The sequence below is a fragment of the Prionailurus viverrinus genome, chromosome F2, assembly GCF_022837055.1.
Source record: "Prionailurus viverrinus isolate Anna chromosome F2, UM_Priviv_1.0, whole genome shotgun sequence".
NCBI lineage: Eukaryota > Metazoa > Chordata > Mammalia > Carnivora > Felidae > Prionailurus > Prionailurus viverrinus.
Genome location: NC_062578.1, coordinates 49173475 through 49187536, shown reverse-complemented (window position 1 = coordinate 49187536; position 14062 = coordinate 49173475). Strand labels below are relative to the sequence as shown.

The 14062-nt window shown below is 48.2% G+C and overlaps 1 protein-coding gene across 1 annotated transcript in view; it reads right to left on the bottom strand.

Moving 5' to 3' along the window:
- Positions 1-2381: 2381 nt before the first annotated feature.
- BAALC (BAALC binder of MAP3K1 and KLF4) overlaps positions 2382-14062 on the bottom strand; it is an 86953-nt gene continuing 75272 nt past the window's right edge. The window contains exon 3 of the mRNA XM_047842605.1: positions 2382-3542. Coding sequence (XP_047698561.1) covers positions 3432-3542 — 111 coding nt within the window. The 3' untranslated portion in view covers positions 2382-3431. The remainder of the gene's footprint in view (positions 3543-14062) is intronic.

Here is a 14062-nt window from a genome sequence, read left to right as displayed (position 1 = left end):
CAGCGGAGAGGTTTTGTGAACCCCGGTGGTTTTGTGAACCCTGCTTAGGGGAGCAAATACGGATGCGATACATTTCTGTGGCAGGCTGGGCTAGTCGGTGAGTGGGGGTGGTGAGGGTCATAAACAGGGCTTGGACAGGGAATCCAGACAGGAGTGTGTTCAGGTGGCCTGGGGGGAGGGGGGGCACTGTGGAGGTGGCAGCGGGAAAGGGTGAGGAGATACGGTCCTTGGCCTGTGCTCCCAAGGAGTGCGTGGGGCCTGGGCAGATCAGGGAGGTCCTTGGCTGCCGGAGCTTCTCTCACCTTGAGGTCTTAGCTCTTCTGATGGCTGCAATTCCAATCTCCTCTCGATGGTGAGGTCTCTTTTCTTTCTGACCTTCACTGAAAGTGCTCTCTCACACTAGGTCAGGGTCACCCTCTCTGGAGGGATAAGGAAGCCCGAGTTAGATCCGAATTCCCCAAGCCCTCTCCCGCCCTCTTCGGTCACTGCTGCTACCCTCTCAGACTGGGGCTTCACTTCCTCTCAGGCTCAGTGATGATTCCCCTCAGAATAGCTCGGTCTCCCAGGCACGTCAGACCTTGTTGGCAGGAAAGACACCACCCCACGTGTTGGAAAAACCACTGAGTTTGCAGGCAGACTTCCCTCCCTTGAATCCTTTCTGCATGGCTTACTAGTTAAGTGACTATAAATACTTTAAGAACTGTAAACTGGAGAATAGAGTTCTCCTTACCTACTTCATTAAGCTTTATGAAGGGTTCACAGAGATCATATATATATATATATGTATATATATATATATATATATGACCTTTGTATCAAAGAAGAAAAAATCTAAATAGCTCTAAATATAAATGGAAGGTTCCAGTAAAGACTCTCTGTATCGTCTATATGTTTGACATTGATGACTTTATTGACACAAACTTTGCAATAGAAAGTGTTATGTTAAGAGAATCGTGAGAATCAGTTCTTGTATCATACACACAGGAAAACACTGCAGGTGAATTTCCAGTAACACGGTTTAACTTCTGATCACTACCTTTTTGTGAAATCCAGATTGTGCCAGGGAGGCGCAGATCATATATGCCCCTCATTCCTCTCTCCCCCAGAAGTGAGACATTGTTTCTATAGAAAACAGAGATACCCTCTCCAGTTAATGCATTCCACCGCAAGGTGCAACAGTTACATGAAGCACAAACGAGGCTGAAGAGAGAAACTGGTGTAGTCCACGACCCACGGACAGGGGCATGCTGGGGAAGAAACACCCCACACAGAGACACGACATATGTGCCTAGGAGAACGAGCCCTTGAACTTGCAGGATTGTTGTCAACCTTTGGCAGCGGGGGGCTCCTGCTGAGTAACGCCAGTGGGGACATCGGAGCCACAGATGTTGCTTGTATTGTATTATTATTATTAAATTTTCAGAACATGAAGTTCTTTAAAAGCCCTTTCTCAAAGAATCAAAATGATAGAGGTTTGGGAAAACTGTAGCTTTGTGTATGGTAAAAAGGCTTGTGCAGTGATTAGGAGAACACCCAGATCCGGTCTAGGAGAGAAAGCTACCCTGAATGTAAAAGTGAGAATTCACAACATACCCTACACTTTAGGGTCTAAGTTAGTCCCCTAGTTATGAAGTCCACTGTCAGATTCAGAATATACAAGGGTGACTGGCCAGACTCAAAATCTCTTAGCATCTGCAAGGTGCCTGATGCAGGGCTGGTATTCAATGTTTAATGAATAAATACACAGTCTACCAAAGGGAGGGAGGGAGGGAGGGAGGGAGGGAGGAAGGAGAGAAGGAGAAAAGGAAGGAAGGGAGGAAGGAAGGAAGGGAGGAAGGGAGGAAGGGAGGGAGGCCGTGCTTGTGTTTGAGGAATAACAAAATTAACAAGTAATGAGGCCAAGTTTCTAAATGTTAACCTACATGTCACTTCTCTGGACCGTATTACATAAACACACACCATCAGGCTGCCCATTTCTGCTAAACATGGAGTTTATTGGTATCATATGGTACAACTTTAGTCCTACCTTTCCCAGTCCAGGCATGTTAACAATCATTTAAAATTATGCTACCTTACTTTGGAGGAAGATGCTTCCACCTTAACACGTGTAAAGAAATGTTAGATAATTTTAATCTATCAAAATATTTTTTTTTTACTGCCTCTGATTTCTAACACAGTGCACGTCGGTCAATGTGATGGCACATCAACTCAGCACTGCCTTTCTAAAGCGATTCCTTCGGGCGCCTGGGTGGCTCAGTCGGTTAAGCGTCCGACTTCAACTCAGGTCACCATCTCGCCGTCCGTGGGTTCCAGCCCTGCGTCGGGCTCTGGGCTGACAGCTCAGAGCCTGGAGTCTGCTTCCGGTTCTGTGTCTCCCTCTCTCTCTGCCCCTCCCCCGTTCATGCTCTCTGTCTCAAAAATAAATAAACGTTAAAAAATAAAAATAAAAATAAATAAAGCGATTCCTTCACGGACAGCACACGACATAGCCCTAGGCCTGGCGCTGTGTACGGGAGGCTATGTGCTGCCAGTATGTTCTGGATTATCTGCCTCTTGCGAGCAGTGTCTACGCTTTGATTAACAATTGCAAATGACCCAACGGGAGAGAACAGACACTCAAGAGCACAAGCGAAGAGAACTGGGACGCTCTGAAATGCAATGTCTGGCTAAGCCCTGAGGGCCGTCCTGGTCGGATGTGTTGACCACGGTGACCACGATATTGCAGTACGTGGGCAGACACGGACACCTGTATGGGGGGGGGGGGGGCTGAAGGCAGATGAGAGACAGGTGTGACTGCATCACAGAGACCTCCCCAAACATGCTGTGAGCGCGGGCGGGGTTAGTTTGTGTGACACTGGATCTGTGAATCTGTCTCGGACTGAGCTCAGGAGACGGGTGTCACAGGGGTTTTCCCTGTTTCTCGGTCTCTCCTACATCTGGGTTTACAGGTGGGCGGAAGACGACTGTTAAGTGAACACGGTAAGCTTTCCGACGGCGGGCTTCCTTCCGAAAGACAGAGAGAACAGGCCGACCCGCAAGAGCGCACACCGCCACGGCCAGCGGGGCTGAGAGCCCACGTGCGCGTCATTCTCCCAGGAAACGTCCACTTTTCTCCGTGTCACAAACCCGTCTGTGGCTCTCGCTCACTACGGCCACGTCAGACCGCATCGCAGGGGCTGCAGACAGGCACGGTCACTGCAGCGTATCACCATATGCAAGCACTGTGCCAGTACAGCTCTGTGGTGAGGAGGGCGCCGAGAACGTCCCCGCAGCCCAGGCAGCCGCTCGCTGCCTGGTAAGACGGTCCCTCAGGGCACTCAGCAGCGCTCATGTTCAGCAGGGGCCACCCGCTTCTTCAAGGCTCCTTGATGGGCTCCAGTAGGTGGAGGGCACCAGAGTTGTCCATCGGCGCTGCCAGCCGAACGCTCCTGCTAGTTAACACAGTTCTTCGAGATTCTTCGACTTCTGTCCGCCTGTCGGATACTGTCTGTAACATTAATGGTGACTTCTTTTGCAGACGTTCGCTTAGCGTCTCTTTTAGCCTGTTAGAAAGGTTAACATCATGAACTGAGTTAGTAGAACACATCCCGGTTTGCATTAATCTCCTGAGTTCGCTACACACACGCGCACACACACAGGCAAGAACGACCCACAGGAACACACGCACATGTCCTCCTTTTCAAAGCTTTCTCTGTTGAAACTCTCATGTTGACCTAGCACAGAGCCTGGCATCAGGCATGCTCAGTAAAACACTGTTGAATGAATGCATTAATTAGCGAAGGTCCATCAAGGGGTAGTGTGAAAGGTTTCACAGCCGGCTTTAGTAAAGCAGTTAAGGAGTTGAGCTTTGGAGCCAGACGGGCTTGTAGTGAAAGACCGACTAGATAATTTCACTATGTGCGAGTTTTTTCTTTTTTAAATATTTCTTTTTCATCATAGAATCTTTCTTTTCTCTCTCTCTCTCTCTTTTTTTTTTAAGTTTATTTATTTACGTTTAAGAGAGACAGCACAAGTGGGGAAGGGGCAGAGAGAGAGGGAGGGAGAGAGAATCCCAAGCAGGTTCCGCACTGTCAGCATAGAGCCTGATGTGGGGCTCAAACCCACAGAGCCGTGAGATCATGACCTGAGCCGAAACCAAGAGTCAGATGCTTAACCAACTGAGCCCTCCTGGCGCCCCTGAGCAAGTTTTGTCTAACCTAACCCTCAGTTTTCTCACCTGTAAAATGGGGGATAACAACAGGACCTACCTCACAAGATTATTGTAAGGATTAAATAAGGTCATGAATTAAGGTTCTCAATATAATGCCTATTGCTAAATAAAACCGACACACACACAAAAAAGATTCAGTAAGTATAAGTAAAAAGGAAGATAAAGTATTTGCTTCTAAGTGAAGATAAAATGATCAAAGTCCGGAATTCATATTAAATACTAAAACATTGGGGCGCCTGGATGGCGCAGTCGGTTAAGTGTCCGACTTCAGCCAGGTCACGATCTCGAGGTCCGTGAGTTCGAGCCCTGCGTCAGGCTCTGGGCTGATGGCTAGGAGCCTGGAGCCTGTTTCCGATTCTGTGTCTCCCTCTCTCTCTGCCCCTCCCCCGTTCATGCTCTGTCTCTCTCTGTCCCAAAAATAAATAAACGTTGAAAAAAAAAAATAAATAAATACTAAAACATTGACTAAACTGTAGGCTCTTGTACCCTATGTGCCCCACCTCAAGAGTAAACTTTAACTTAGTGGGGAGTGATTTTGTGTCCATTCCGCTCAACTATATGCTTGCAGCGAGCGCGAGAGGGGTCCTGTTGAGTCGTCTCCGTAGTAGACAGAGATATGTGCTGCCCAATCCCAGTCCAGGGAGCCCTGCTGCCTAGCAGCTGGGAGTGCAGTCAGTGAATCACTTCCAGCCGTCCCCTTGGGGTGTCTCAGCTGCAGAAAGCCCCCTCACCCCGGGTCATGCCTTTGCCAGGGTGGCCCAATGCGGGGTATGAAGGCCTAGCCATTTTGGTACAAAGCAGGCCGGCTCTGAGAAGCCACTTAGCTCCAGAGCTCCCTGTGGGGCGGGCTGGGCTGTGGCTACTGCTAGGCCTGCCTCTGGCTCACCTTCTCCTCTGCCCACTCCTGCTTCCGGCCCTCCCCTCCGCAGGGGTTGACAGGGCACTTCCCAATGAGCATCCTGTATAATGACATCGCAGCATCTGCTTCCTGGAAAACACAGTCAGCCTCAGATCTGAGGAAGCATCTCCCAGGGCGTGAGAAGTCTCCCCGCTGGGCGTGGATGCAGACGGATGCGTGTTTTTAATACAATATGGCCCCCGAATACAAGCCAACTACTTCAGCTGTAGGGCGTCCAAAGAAATGGTGGACTAGTGCACCACTGGAGAAAAATAAATTGGCCTGGTTAATTTACTAACAAATGATAGGTGGTTTGTACCATGTCGCATACATCCTGCGTGGTAGCTGCTGGAGACGCCCCCTCCAGATTCTCTTTACGTGCCTGGTGCATCCATACCCCCAGATGCTGTGAGTTTTGTCTGCCAACTGCCCACAGCAGCACCCAGTTTTTGAGAATCGTCTGATCAGATGACATCTCATCTGATCAGAGCCACCTTGCTCAGAAATGCCACAGAGGTCACACACTAATTCCTGGAGACAGCCCAAAGCCCATGTCTGATGGTTGGGGATAAAAAAGGCTGGCCATGTTGCCTCAAGGGGATATAAATCTATGATGTCTTCATGCGCCAGAGTCCCCTGTGGGACCAGGCTCCCTGAGGGAGTCAGCAGAGCTCACATATTTGCTGAACTGGGTCCTCTGCCCCATCCTGCTTCCCTTATTACCATATGGGCTTCACCTGACAGTACTTTTTTCTTGATGTTTATTTATTTTGAGAGAGGTGGGGGGGGGGGGTAGACAGGGAGGGAGAGAGAATCCCAAGTAGGCTCTGTGCTGTCAGTGCAGAGCCTGACATGGGCTCAATCTCGTGAAACGTGAGATCATGACCTGAGCTGAAATCAAGAATTGGGACGCTTAACCGACCGAGCCACTCAGGCACCCTGAGAGTACTCTTTCAATCAATTGCTTGCACAAGAATCCTCATCGTAGGTTCTGCTTCTAGGGAACTTGACCTAAGAATACTTTATGGGTGATTTGAGAGGTATTTAAGGGATAAGATTGACCATATGCAATTTGAGTCTTACCCATTGATTTCACGAGCTAGGATTTTACTGTTTTCCTCTTCATGTTCCCAGTGCCTATTACCATCTGAGACAGAACAGGTTCTCAATTTAGGTTTGGCTGAATTAGTGGGTGAATGAATGAATGAACATACTGCATTTGTCAATGTCCCCTTGCTTTAACGACCCAAAGTCAATGCTTTTTAAGGATTCAGTCTTACAACTCAGCTCTTCCAAAGCCTGAACTGGCACCAGGGCTAGCACTGACTTTGATGGGTTTATTTCTTGCTAAAAGCAGAGAACCCATAAAGTCCCACCCCCAATTTGGTTTCTCCTAAAGAAAAGTGTGGCAATCCTGAGGCTGATTCCATCTGATTTCCATTTGGGGTGCAATTGCACACAAGCTTTGAGGACTGGGGCATGGAATAGAGACACAGAGGCTGTATTTGAAAGGAGCCAAGGTGACAGCAGCATTCCTCTCAAACTGGTGGGCAGTCAGAGAGCTTTCCAGAACGGAAATGTAAACTTTCCAAACGGTACAACTGCTTTCCTCTAGAGTTACTGGCAAGATTTCACAAAAGGTTATTAAAGATTATACCCAGAAAATGCTCTGCTCTGTATTTCAGTCTGCTTCTCTAAGCTTAAAAATATAAGCAAAAATTTAATAGTTGGATGATTCTTAATTTCCTAGCCTGGTTAAGTAGAGAGTCCAAGGCTACAAAATAGTCATTCCCAGAACAACTACAGACTATGTATGACTTTTTTTTTTTAATTTTTTTCAACGTTTTTATTTATTTTGGGACAGAGAGAGACAGAGCATGAACGGGGGAGGGGCAGAGAGAGAGGGAGACACAGAATCGGAAACAGGCTCCAGGCTCCGAGCCATCAGCCCAGAGCCTGACGCGGGGCTCGAACTCACGGACCGCGAGATCGTGACCTGGCTGAAGTCGGACGCTTAACCGACTGTGCCACCCAGGCGCCCCTATGTATGACTTTTTTTTTTTTTAATTTATTTTTGGGACAGAGAGAGACAGAGCATGAACGGGGAAGGGGCAGAGAGAGAGGGAGACACAGAATCGGAAGCAGGCTCCAGGCTCTGAGCCATCAGCCCAGAGCCTGACGCGGGGCTCGAACTCAAGGACCGTGAGGTCGTGACCTGGCTGAAGTCGGGCGCTTAACGACTGCGCCACCCAGGCGCCCCTGTATGACTTTTTAAATTGTTTTAATGTTTATTTATTATTGAGAAACAGAGACAGAGCACGGGCAGGGGAGGGGCAGAGAGAAGGGGAGACACAGAATCTGAAGCAGGCTCCAGCCTCTGAACTGTCAGCACAGAGCCCAATGCAGGGCTCGAACCCACAAACCACGAGATCATGACCTGAGCTGAAGTCAGATGCTTAACGGACTGAGCCACCCAGGTGCCCCTATATGATTTTAATCTCAAGCACAATGGGGCAATTTCTTTTTTTTCTTTTTGCAATTTCTTCTTCTTCTTCTTCTTCTTCTTCTTCTTCTTCTTCTTCTTCTCCTCCTCCTCCTCCTCCTCCTCCTCCTCCTCCTCCTTTAAATGTTTATTTATTTTTGAGAGAGAGCAGGGGAGGGGCAGAGAGAGAGAAAGGGACAGAGGATCCAAAGTGGGATCTGTGATAACGGGCTCTGTGCTGATAGCAGCAAGCCCCGACACAGGGCTCGAACCCACAAACTGTGAGATCATGTCCCGAGCCCAAGTTGGCTGCTTAACCGACTGAGCCATCCAGGCGCCCCTGCTTTTTGCAACTTCTTAAATCTGTATATCCAGAGAAGCCTGCCCTAGCGGTGGCGTTCAGAGCACGGGCTTTGGGGCCAGACAGACCTGGACTTAGGGCAAGGCTTTGTCACCAGTTAGTTGTCACAAGACATGTTGCTTTAACCTCTGAGCCTCAGTTCCCTTACCTGAAAGATGGGGAGATAATGCCTGATTCTCTGTGAGGCTTTTTGAGAGAATTAAGCATGTCACTTAGCATTAATAGGGTGACCAACTTCCCCTGGTTTGCCCCAAATTGACTGAAAGTCCTACATTCTGGGAGCCTGCTCAGGCCGCTGCAAACCAGAACAGTCACCCCAGTTACAGCTAACGTTAAAATTCTATTTGCAAAACGGTGATGTCGAACATACTAAATTTAAATGGAAAGCCTTCTTATTCTACCTAAACTATGGCTCTTGCTACTCCTGTGTCCAAACAACAAGGACAATACCTCCGCAAGGTTATACATTTGGATAAAAGGCACTGGAGTTCTTTACTCCGATGACGGATACAGGTTCGAAGCCACGAACAAGTCCCTTTCAAGCAATTACGCTGTATTGGTAATTAGACATTAGAACAACAGTGCATTCTCTTGGAAGCGTTTTATAAACGAGAAGCTTTCAAGTCTGAGGCATCAGCAGAAAGGCGCCCACCCCTTTTTACAGCAGCACAGACATTCAGGGGGTCGGTCGGTGCTGTAATCTAGTTACAAGTTGGAAATCTCAGATTTCAAGCCTGAAGGAGAGGGAGAAAGAAGATGAGAGAGAGGGCTCCAATGCCAGATTATTTTCTCTAGAAGCCCTGAGAAGTTACTTTGCCCTTCTACAAGAGAAGAGCTGTGTGGATACGCGGGACAATTGTCCCATTTTGGTCCTCAGAACCTCTTGGCATTTTAGGGGCGCTGGGTGGCTCAGTCGGTTAAGCGTCAGACTTCGGCTCAGGTCATGACCTCGTGGTTCGTGGGTTCGAGCCCCGAGTCAGCCTCTGTGCTGACAGCTCGGAACCCGGAGCCTGCTTCGGATTCCGTGTCTCCCTCTCTCTCTGTCCCTACCTACTCGCACTCTGCCTCCGTCTCTCTCAAAAATAAACAAGCATTTAAAAAAGAACCTCTGACATGTTGTATCATAGATATTTTTCTCTCTGATGTGGTTCTCAGCCAGCCAAGCCTTTTTATTTAACATCCCACTCCCTTTATTTAACTAAAGGAAAAGAAAACATGTCCCAATTGCAATTACTGACTTAAAAAAAAAAAAAAATCTTCTGGTTCCCAACTCAGTGATGAGAGAAACCTATTTGGCACCTTTTTCTTTTGTGGCTGTCTGCTAATGCAATCCTTCCTCCACTTCTAAAATTCTTTTTTTGTGAGTTTTATCACCACTGACTCTTGTTAATGGGCCACCTCTTGATTCTCACTCAGTTTTACAGCTTTTCTGTTCTTCCCTCTGCCTCACTTTAATTTCTGCAGGTGTAGAACTCTGTGAATCATGGATTTTAGTCCTCTTGGTACTGCCTCTTTAATTAAAAGTAATTTATTGGCTGCCATTTCTCAAGGGTAACCAGATTGACTGTGATAACTTCCTGGCAGCCTCAAACCCAGATGGACTGTTTCTCTAGGGGTTTAGAAGACAACGACATTCCCCGTGAAAGCGGGGGCTGCGTGGTTGTTCCGGGAGGCCTGGACTCAGGGGTGCGGCTGAGTCTGCTCAGCCCTTTCTTCTCACTTTCCCCCCAAATGGGAATACGGGTGTTCTCAACTTTCCTTTGACTCCACAAATATATCTATACCCCGCAGGATACTGCACAAACCTTTCCGCATTTCCTCACACACAATGAAGAAAAGCAAGGCTTACCAAGATTATGATTTTTCAGACACCAATTTTTCAGTGTAACTGTATTTTTTATTTATAAAAGCCATCCATAATTACGGTAAAAGAAATTCAAAGAGTAGAGAAGGGTACAATGAAAAGTAACATCGCTCCCACCCTCCGGCCATGTTTGTGCTTTCACCAGGGGTAACCACAGCTAAGGATTTCTTGTGGAAACTTTCAGGGCTTTTCGAAGCATATACGAGCTGAGGGCCTTCCTATTCTCTCTCCCAGGGTTCTTTACTTCCCTCCTGGCCTTTAACCGCGGCTTGGATTACATATTTGCTTGTTTACTTATGTGTTTTCTATATCTTCATCAGATAATAAACTTCAAGAAGGTAGGGACCCAATCTGTTGTGTTCACCGTGGTATCCCCAGAATAAAATTTAGTGCCTGTCACATAATAGACACCCAACAAATAACTTGATGAACACGCGTATGAAAAGAAATCTTCCGAAAGAAAGAGAAAAAATGTCCTGGGAACAGCACTTGTTTGTACTGCCCTGCCCTAGAACTTTCCTACAGTGTTTGCATTATGCTTACAATTGATTACTTCTTGCACCATCCCTGAGAGACAGCCAGAAATGGTACTGTGCTTCCTTTCCTGATGAGGCAGCAGAAGTCACTTAAGCCAACGTGATCTGCCCAAGGCCAATGTCAGTATAGGGGGTGGGTTGAACTGAAGACGATAGTCCTGGGTCCCGCATCCAGCCTCCTACAACTCTGCTAAAAATTACTCTGGATTCTCCACCATTTTGTTTTTGGTAATGGGAATGAGGAACATGGGATTTGGAGGCAGACACACCTGGGTTTGAGGTCCAACACAGACAAATCGCTCTTCCCCGTGCCATGCTGGCCAAGTACCTAACCTTTCTGAGCCTGTTTTCCCTAGAGGGAAATGCTGCCGCTTCCCCCTGGGTGAGGGGTAAGATGGTGCCATATGCGGTGTGTGTGGACCACTGCAGACACTCTGAAAATATCAGCTCCCTCTTCTCCTTCCCAAAAGATACAAGACCAAGGCTTGTCAGCTACAACTCAAGACCTTTTTCTTCTTTTCAGTGAAGCTCCATTAAAGGGAGACAGACAGTAACATCTAGCTGTTCCCAAATTCTGGGATTTTATTTGCTGCTTCATGGCATTAATTTGAGGTCATCAGTACACTTTTTTTTTAACAGTTTATTTATTCATTTTTTTGAGAGAGAGAGCATGCATGCAAGCAGGGGAGGGGCAGAGAGAGAGTGAGAGAGAGGATCCCAAGCAGGCTCCACACTGTCAGCACAGAGCCCAACGTGGGGCTCAAACTCACAAACTGTGAGATCATGACCTGAGCTGAAATCGAAAGTCAGACACTTAACCACCCAGGCGCCCCCATCAGGAAACATTTGATCTCAGCAACTCCACCGAGGGCCAGGACGCTAGCCTCCAAAGGCAGGGGTCAGATCACCCCTCAGGCAAAACTCTTCAGAACTCTCCAGACCTGCAGCAAATCCTGTGCAGACCACAGCCCCACACAAGGTACTCACTTAGGCTACTCATCGTAGGGGATTGTACCTAACAGGTAGCGAGTGCCAAAAGGGGTGTCGCTCTTCAACTTGATCCTCAGGTAGATCAAACACTAGGGAAGCAGCAGAACCTGCTTGAGAAAAAGCACAGGATCCCACAGAACAGCCATCAATCACAGGACGGTGGCGCCGGAGGGCGCCTGGGTGCGAGTGGGGCTGTGGGAAACCTTTCTGATTCTCGTGAAGTACTAGGCCAGTCTCATTCCATCAACAGGTACTCAGGAAGCACATACTAGGTGCATAACCCTGAAGTAGGCTCAGGGGGGCAAAGAATAAGGCGGTCTCTGCCCTGAGAGTCTTCTAATCGAATGGGTTCTTCTGCAGACCCTTAGGTGAACAGTTAGTCTTGTAATTCTTCATCTATGTAAGGTAGTAGCCAGTATATGGATGCATATATAGAGGTAGTGGAAGTCACTACACACACACACACACACACACACACACACACACACGGACACAGACACACACAAGCAGGGGCATGCACACCTACACATACACACACACACCCTCAATATCCCTATACTGCTAAATTATCTCCTTTACCCAGGCTTCAACTAGAATGTGCATCAAAGTGCCCCTCTCACAGCTCTCCCTCCCTGGTTTCCCTCAATGTTTCTCTTGTCCCCTCCTTCCTCTTGATGACACGTTTTTGTTTTCCTAAGAGAAACTCCTGTTTGCTTTCCAAACTCTTCTCCTGTATTTCATATTGCCGCCATGCAGGAGGAATTCTGGGCTTGTCCCACCCTCCTTTCTGGGTCAGGCTTCCCTCTCTGGCCACAGCCATTTCTGCGAGGCTTCACCCACCGTCCCTGGACTGGACCGAGCCTTGCCAACAGTCAGTCACTGGGTGTAGGGGCGGGGGGAGCAGAAGGAGAGGGCTCGAGGAGGGAGCTCCTCAGCTGAGAATCAGTCCGGACGCCGGCGAAGTTCTTCAGCACAGTCTGGCCACTTTGCCAAGAACAATAAAGCAACTCAAAACGACGCAGCTTCTGAAGACTCGAAGGCTCATTGGGAGGCCAGCCACACACGCAAGCTTCATCTGCTCAGAGCTGTATCCACATACACATTTCTACCTTAGCTAAATACTTGAGGAGATAGTTCTGGGGGAGCAAAAGAAGAATCCTAAGCCTGAGGAAATGGCACATTCGAGAGCAAAGGTTTGGAGGCAGCCCAGAGTTCCCGAACAATTAATTAGCAGGAGAGAACAGCAGCTAAGAACTTCCTCTGATGTTCTTATTGAGCTCAGGGAAGGAGCTGGGGGAAGGAGACCCAGGCGATGGTTACTAAGATGCTGAGATGTCACAAAGGTCCCAAGGGACTGGAGGAAGTCAAGGTGCAATAGAGAAAGAGAAAGAGCTCTCTATGGAGACCGTTCTCATTTGCAAAAGACCGTTTTTGTCACATTCTTTTTTGCAAGTTAGCACCTGTTAACACCAGGCACAAGACAGGGATCGGAAGGAATGGAAATATGAAAGCTACGGCTTTGTTGATGGACAGAAGTGGAGAGCGGCCCGGAACATGAGATGCCGTTGCTCACAGCCATTAGCACCACTAGCTGTCCCCATCACCCTTCGGAAAGCAATCTGAACCGTGGGGTGGCATCTGTGTTAAACAGAGGGGTTGCTATCCCCTCCTAGTGGCCTTCTATTTGCTTGAAATAAACAGCACTATTTCAAATCGATAAAGCCTTTGTTCGTTTATTCTGTATTGTCTGACTCCCCAGCCTCAGCCCATTAGAACTGGCAACTGCTTCAGAGCAAAGGGCACCTGTGCCCTTTCCACTCCCGGACCCTTGGCATCAGAACACCACCTGGCACACAGATGGCACTCAGTGGAAGAACACTACATGAATGAATCGAAAGAATGCTTTTAGGAACTGAGGAGGACATTTTCCAGGCCTAGCAAGGATTGCTTTTAACACTCAAACTTGTTTTGTAAATCCGAATGGGGATACTGCGGTAAGCAGGTGCATAGAGATGCACGGTTCATGAACAGGTTCTTCTGGAGAAAGAAAGCTTTTAAAAAGCGCCAAAAAACCATTAGCCAGGTGGCCTGATGATATACAGGGGAATGCTGTGAAATGATAATAGGTCATCCCTGTGGCAGCCGGGAGCGTAGAGGAAGAGGGAAGAGGCGAGTGGATACTGCCTGAGCAAGATACTGAAAATGCAGGAAGTTCAGCCCGGAGTAAGACCAGCTAGAAGAGGTAGTATGTCGAAGGCCGTGGAGGGTTTAGGAAGAAACGATGATCATTGAGCAGATTCACAGCTGAGAGCTGTGTTGGTATGAGATAGCTCTGCGGACAGAAACTTCAACCAGAGGTAAACTTGTAAACTCACATTGCAGATAGAAAACCTTTGCCCCGGCTTTCGAGGAACTCAAGATGTCCGGTGGCTGGTGAGGCCTCGGGACACAGAGACCACTGATGCACTTCAGCAACTGTCCGAACACTCAGAAGTGAAGCTGTCTGCTCCCTGATCTCACTTGGGAAGTAGTTACAACATAGCCATTGCTCACTGAATTGTGACAACAATCCCCCGCGGATGGCTTAGCCATGGGTGCCACCTGTCCCCGGAGCTGTGCTGGTCAGGTGTGTGTATAGGTCCTCACTCCCTCCACACCCAGGGTGGGCTCCACGGGGTGTGTGTGTGTGTGTGTGTGTGTGTGTGTGTGTGTGGTGTGGGA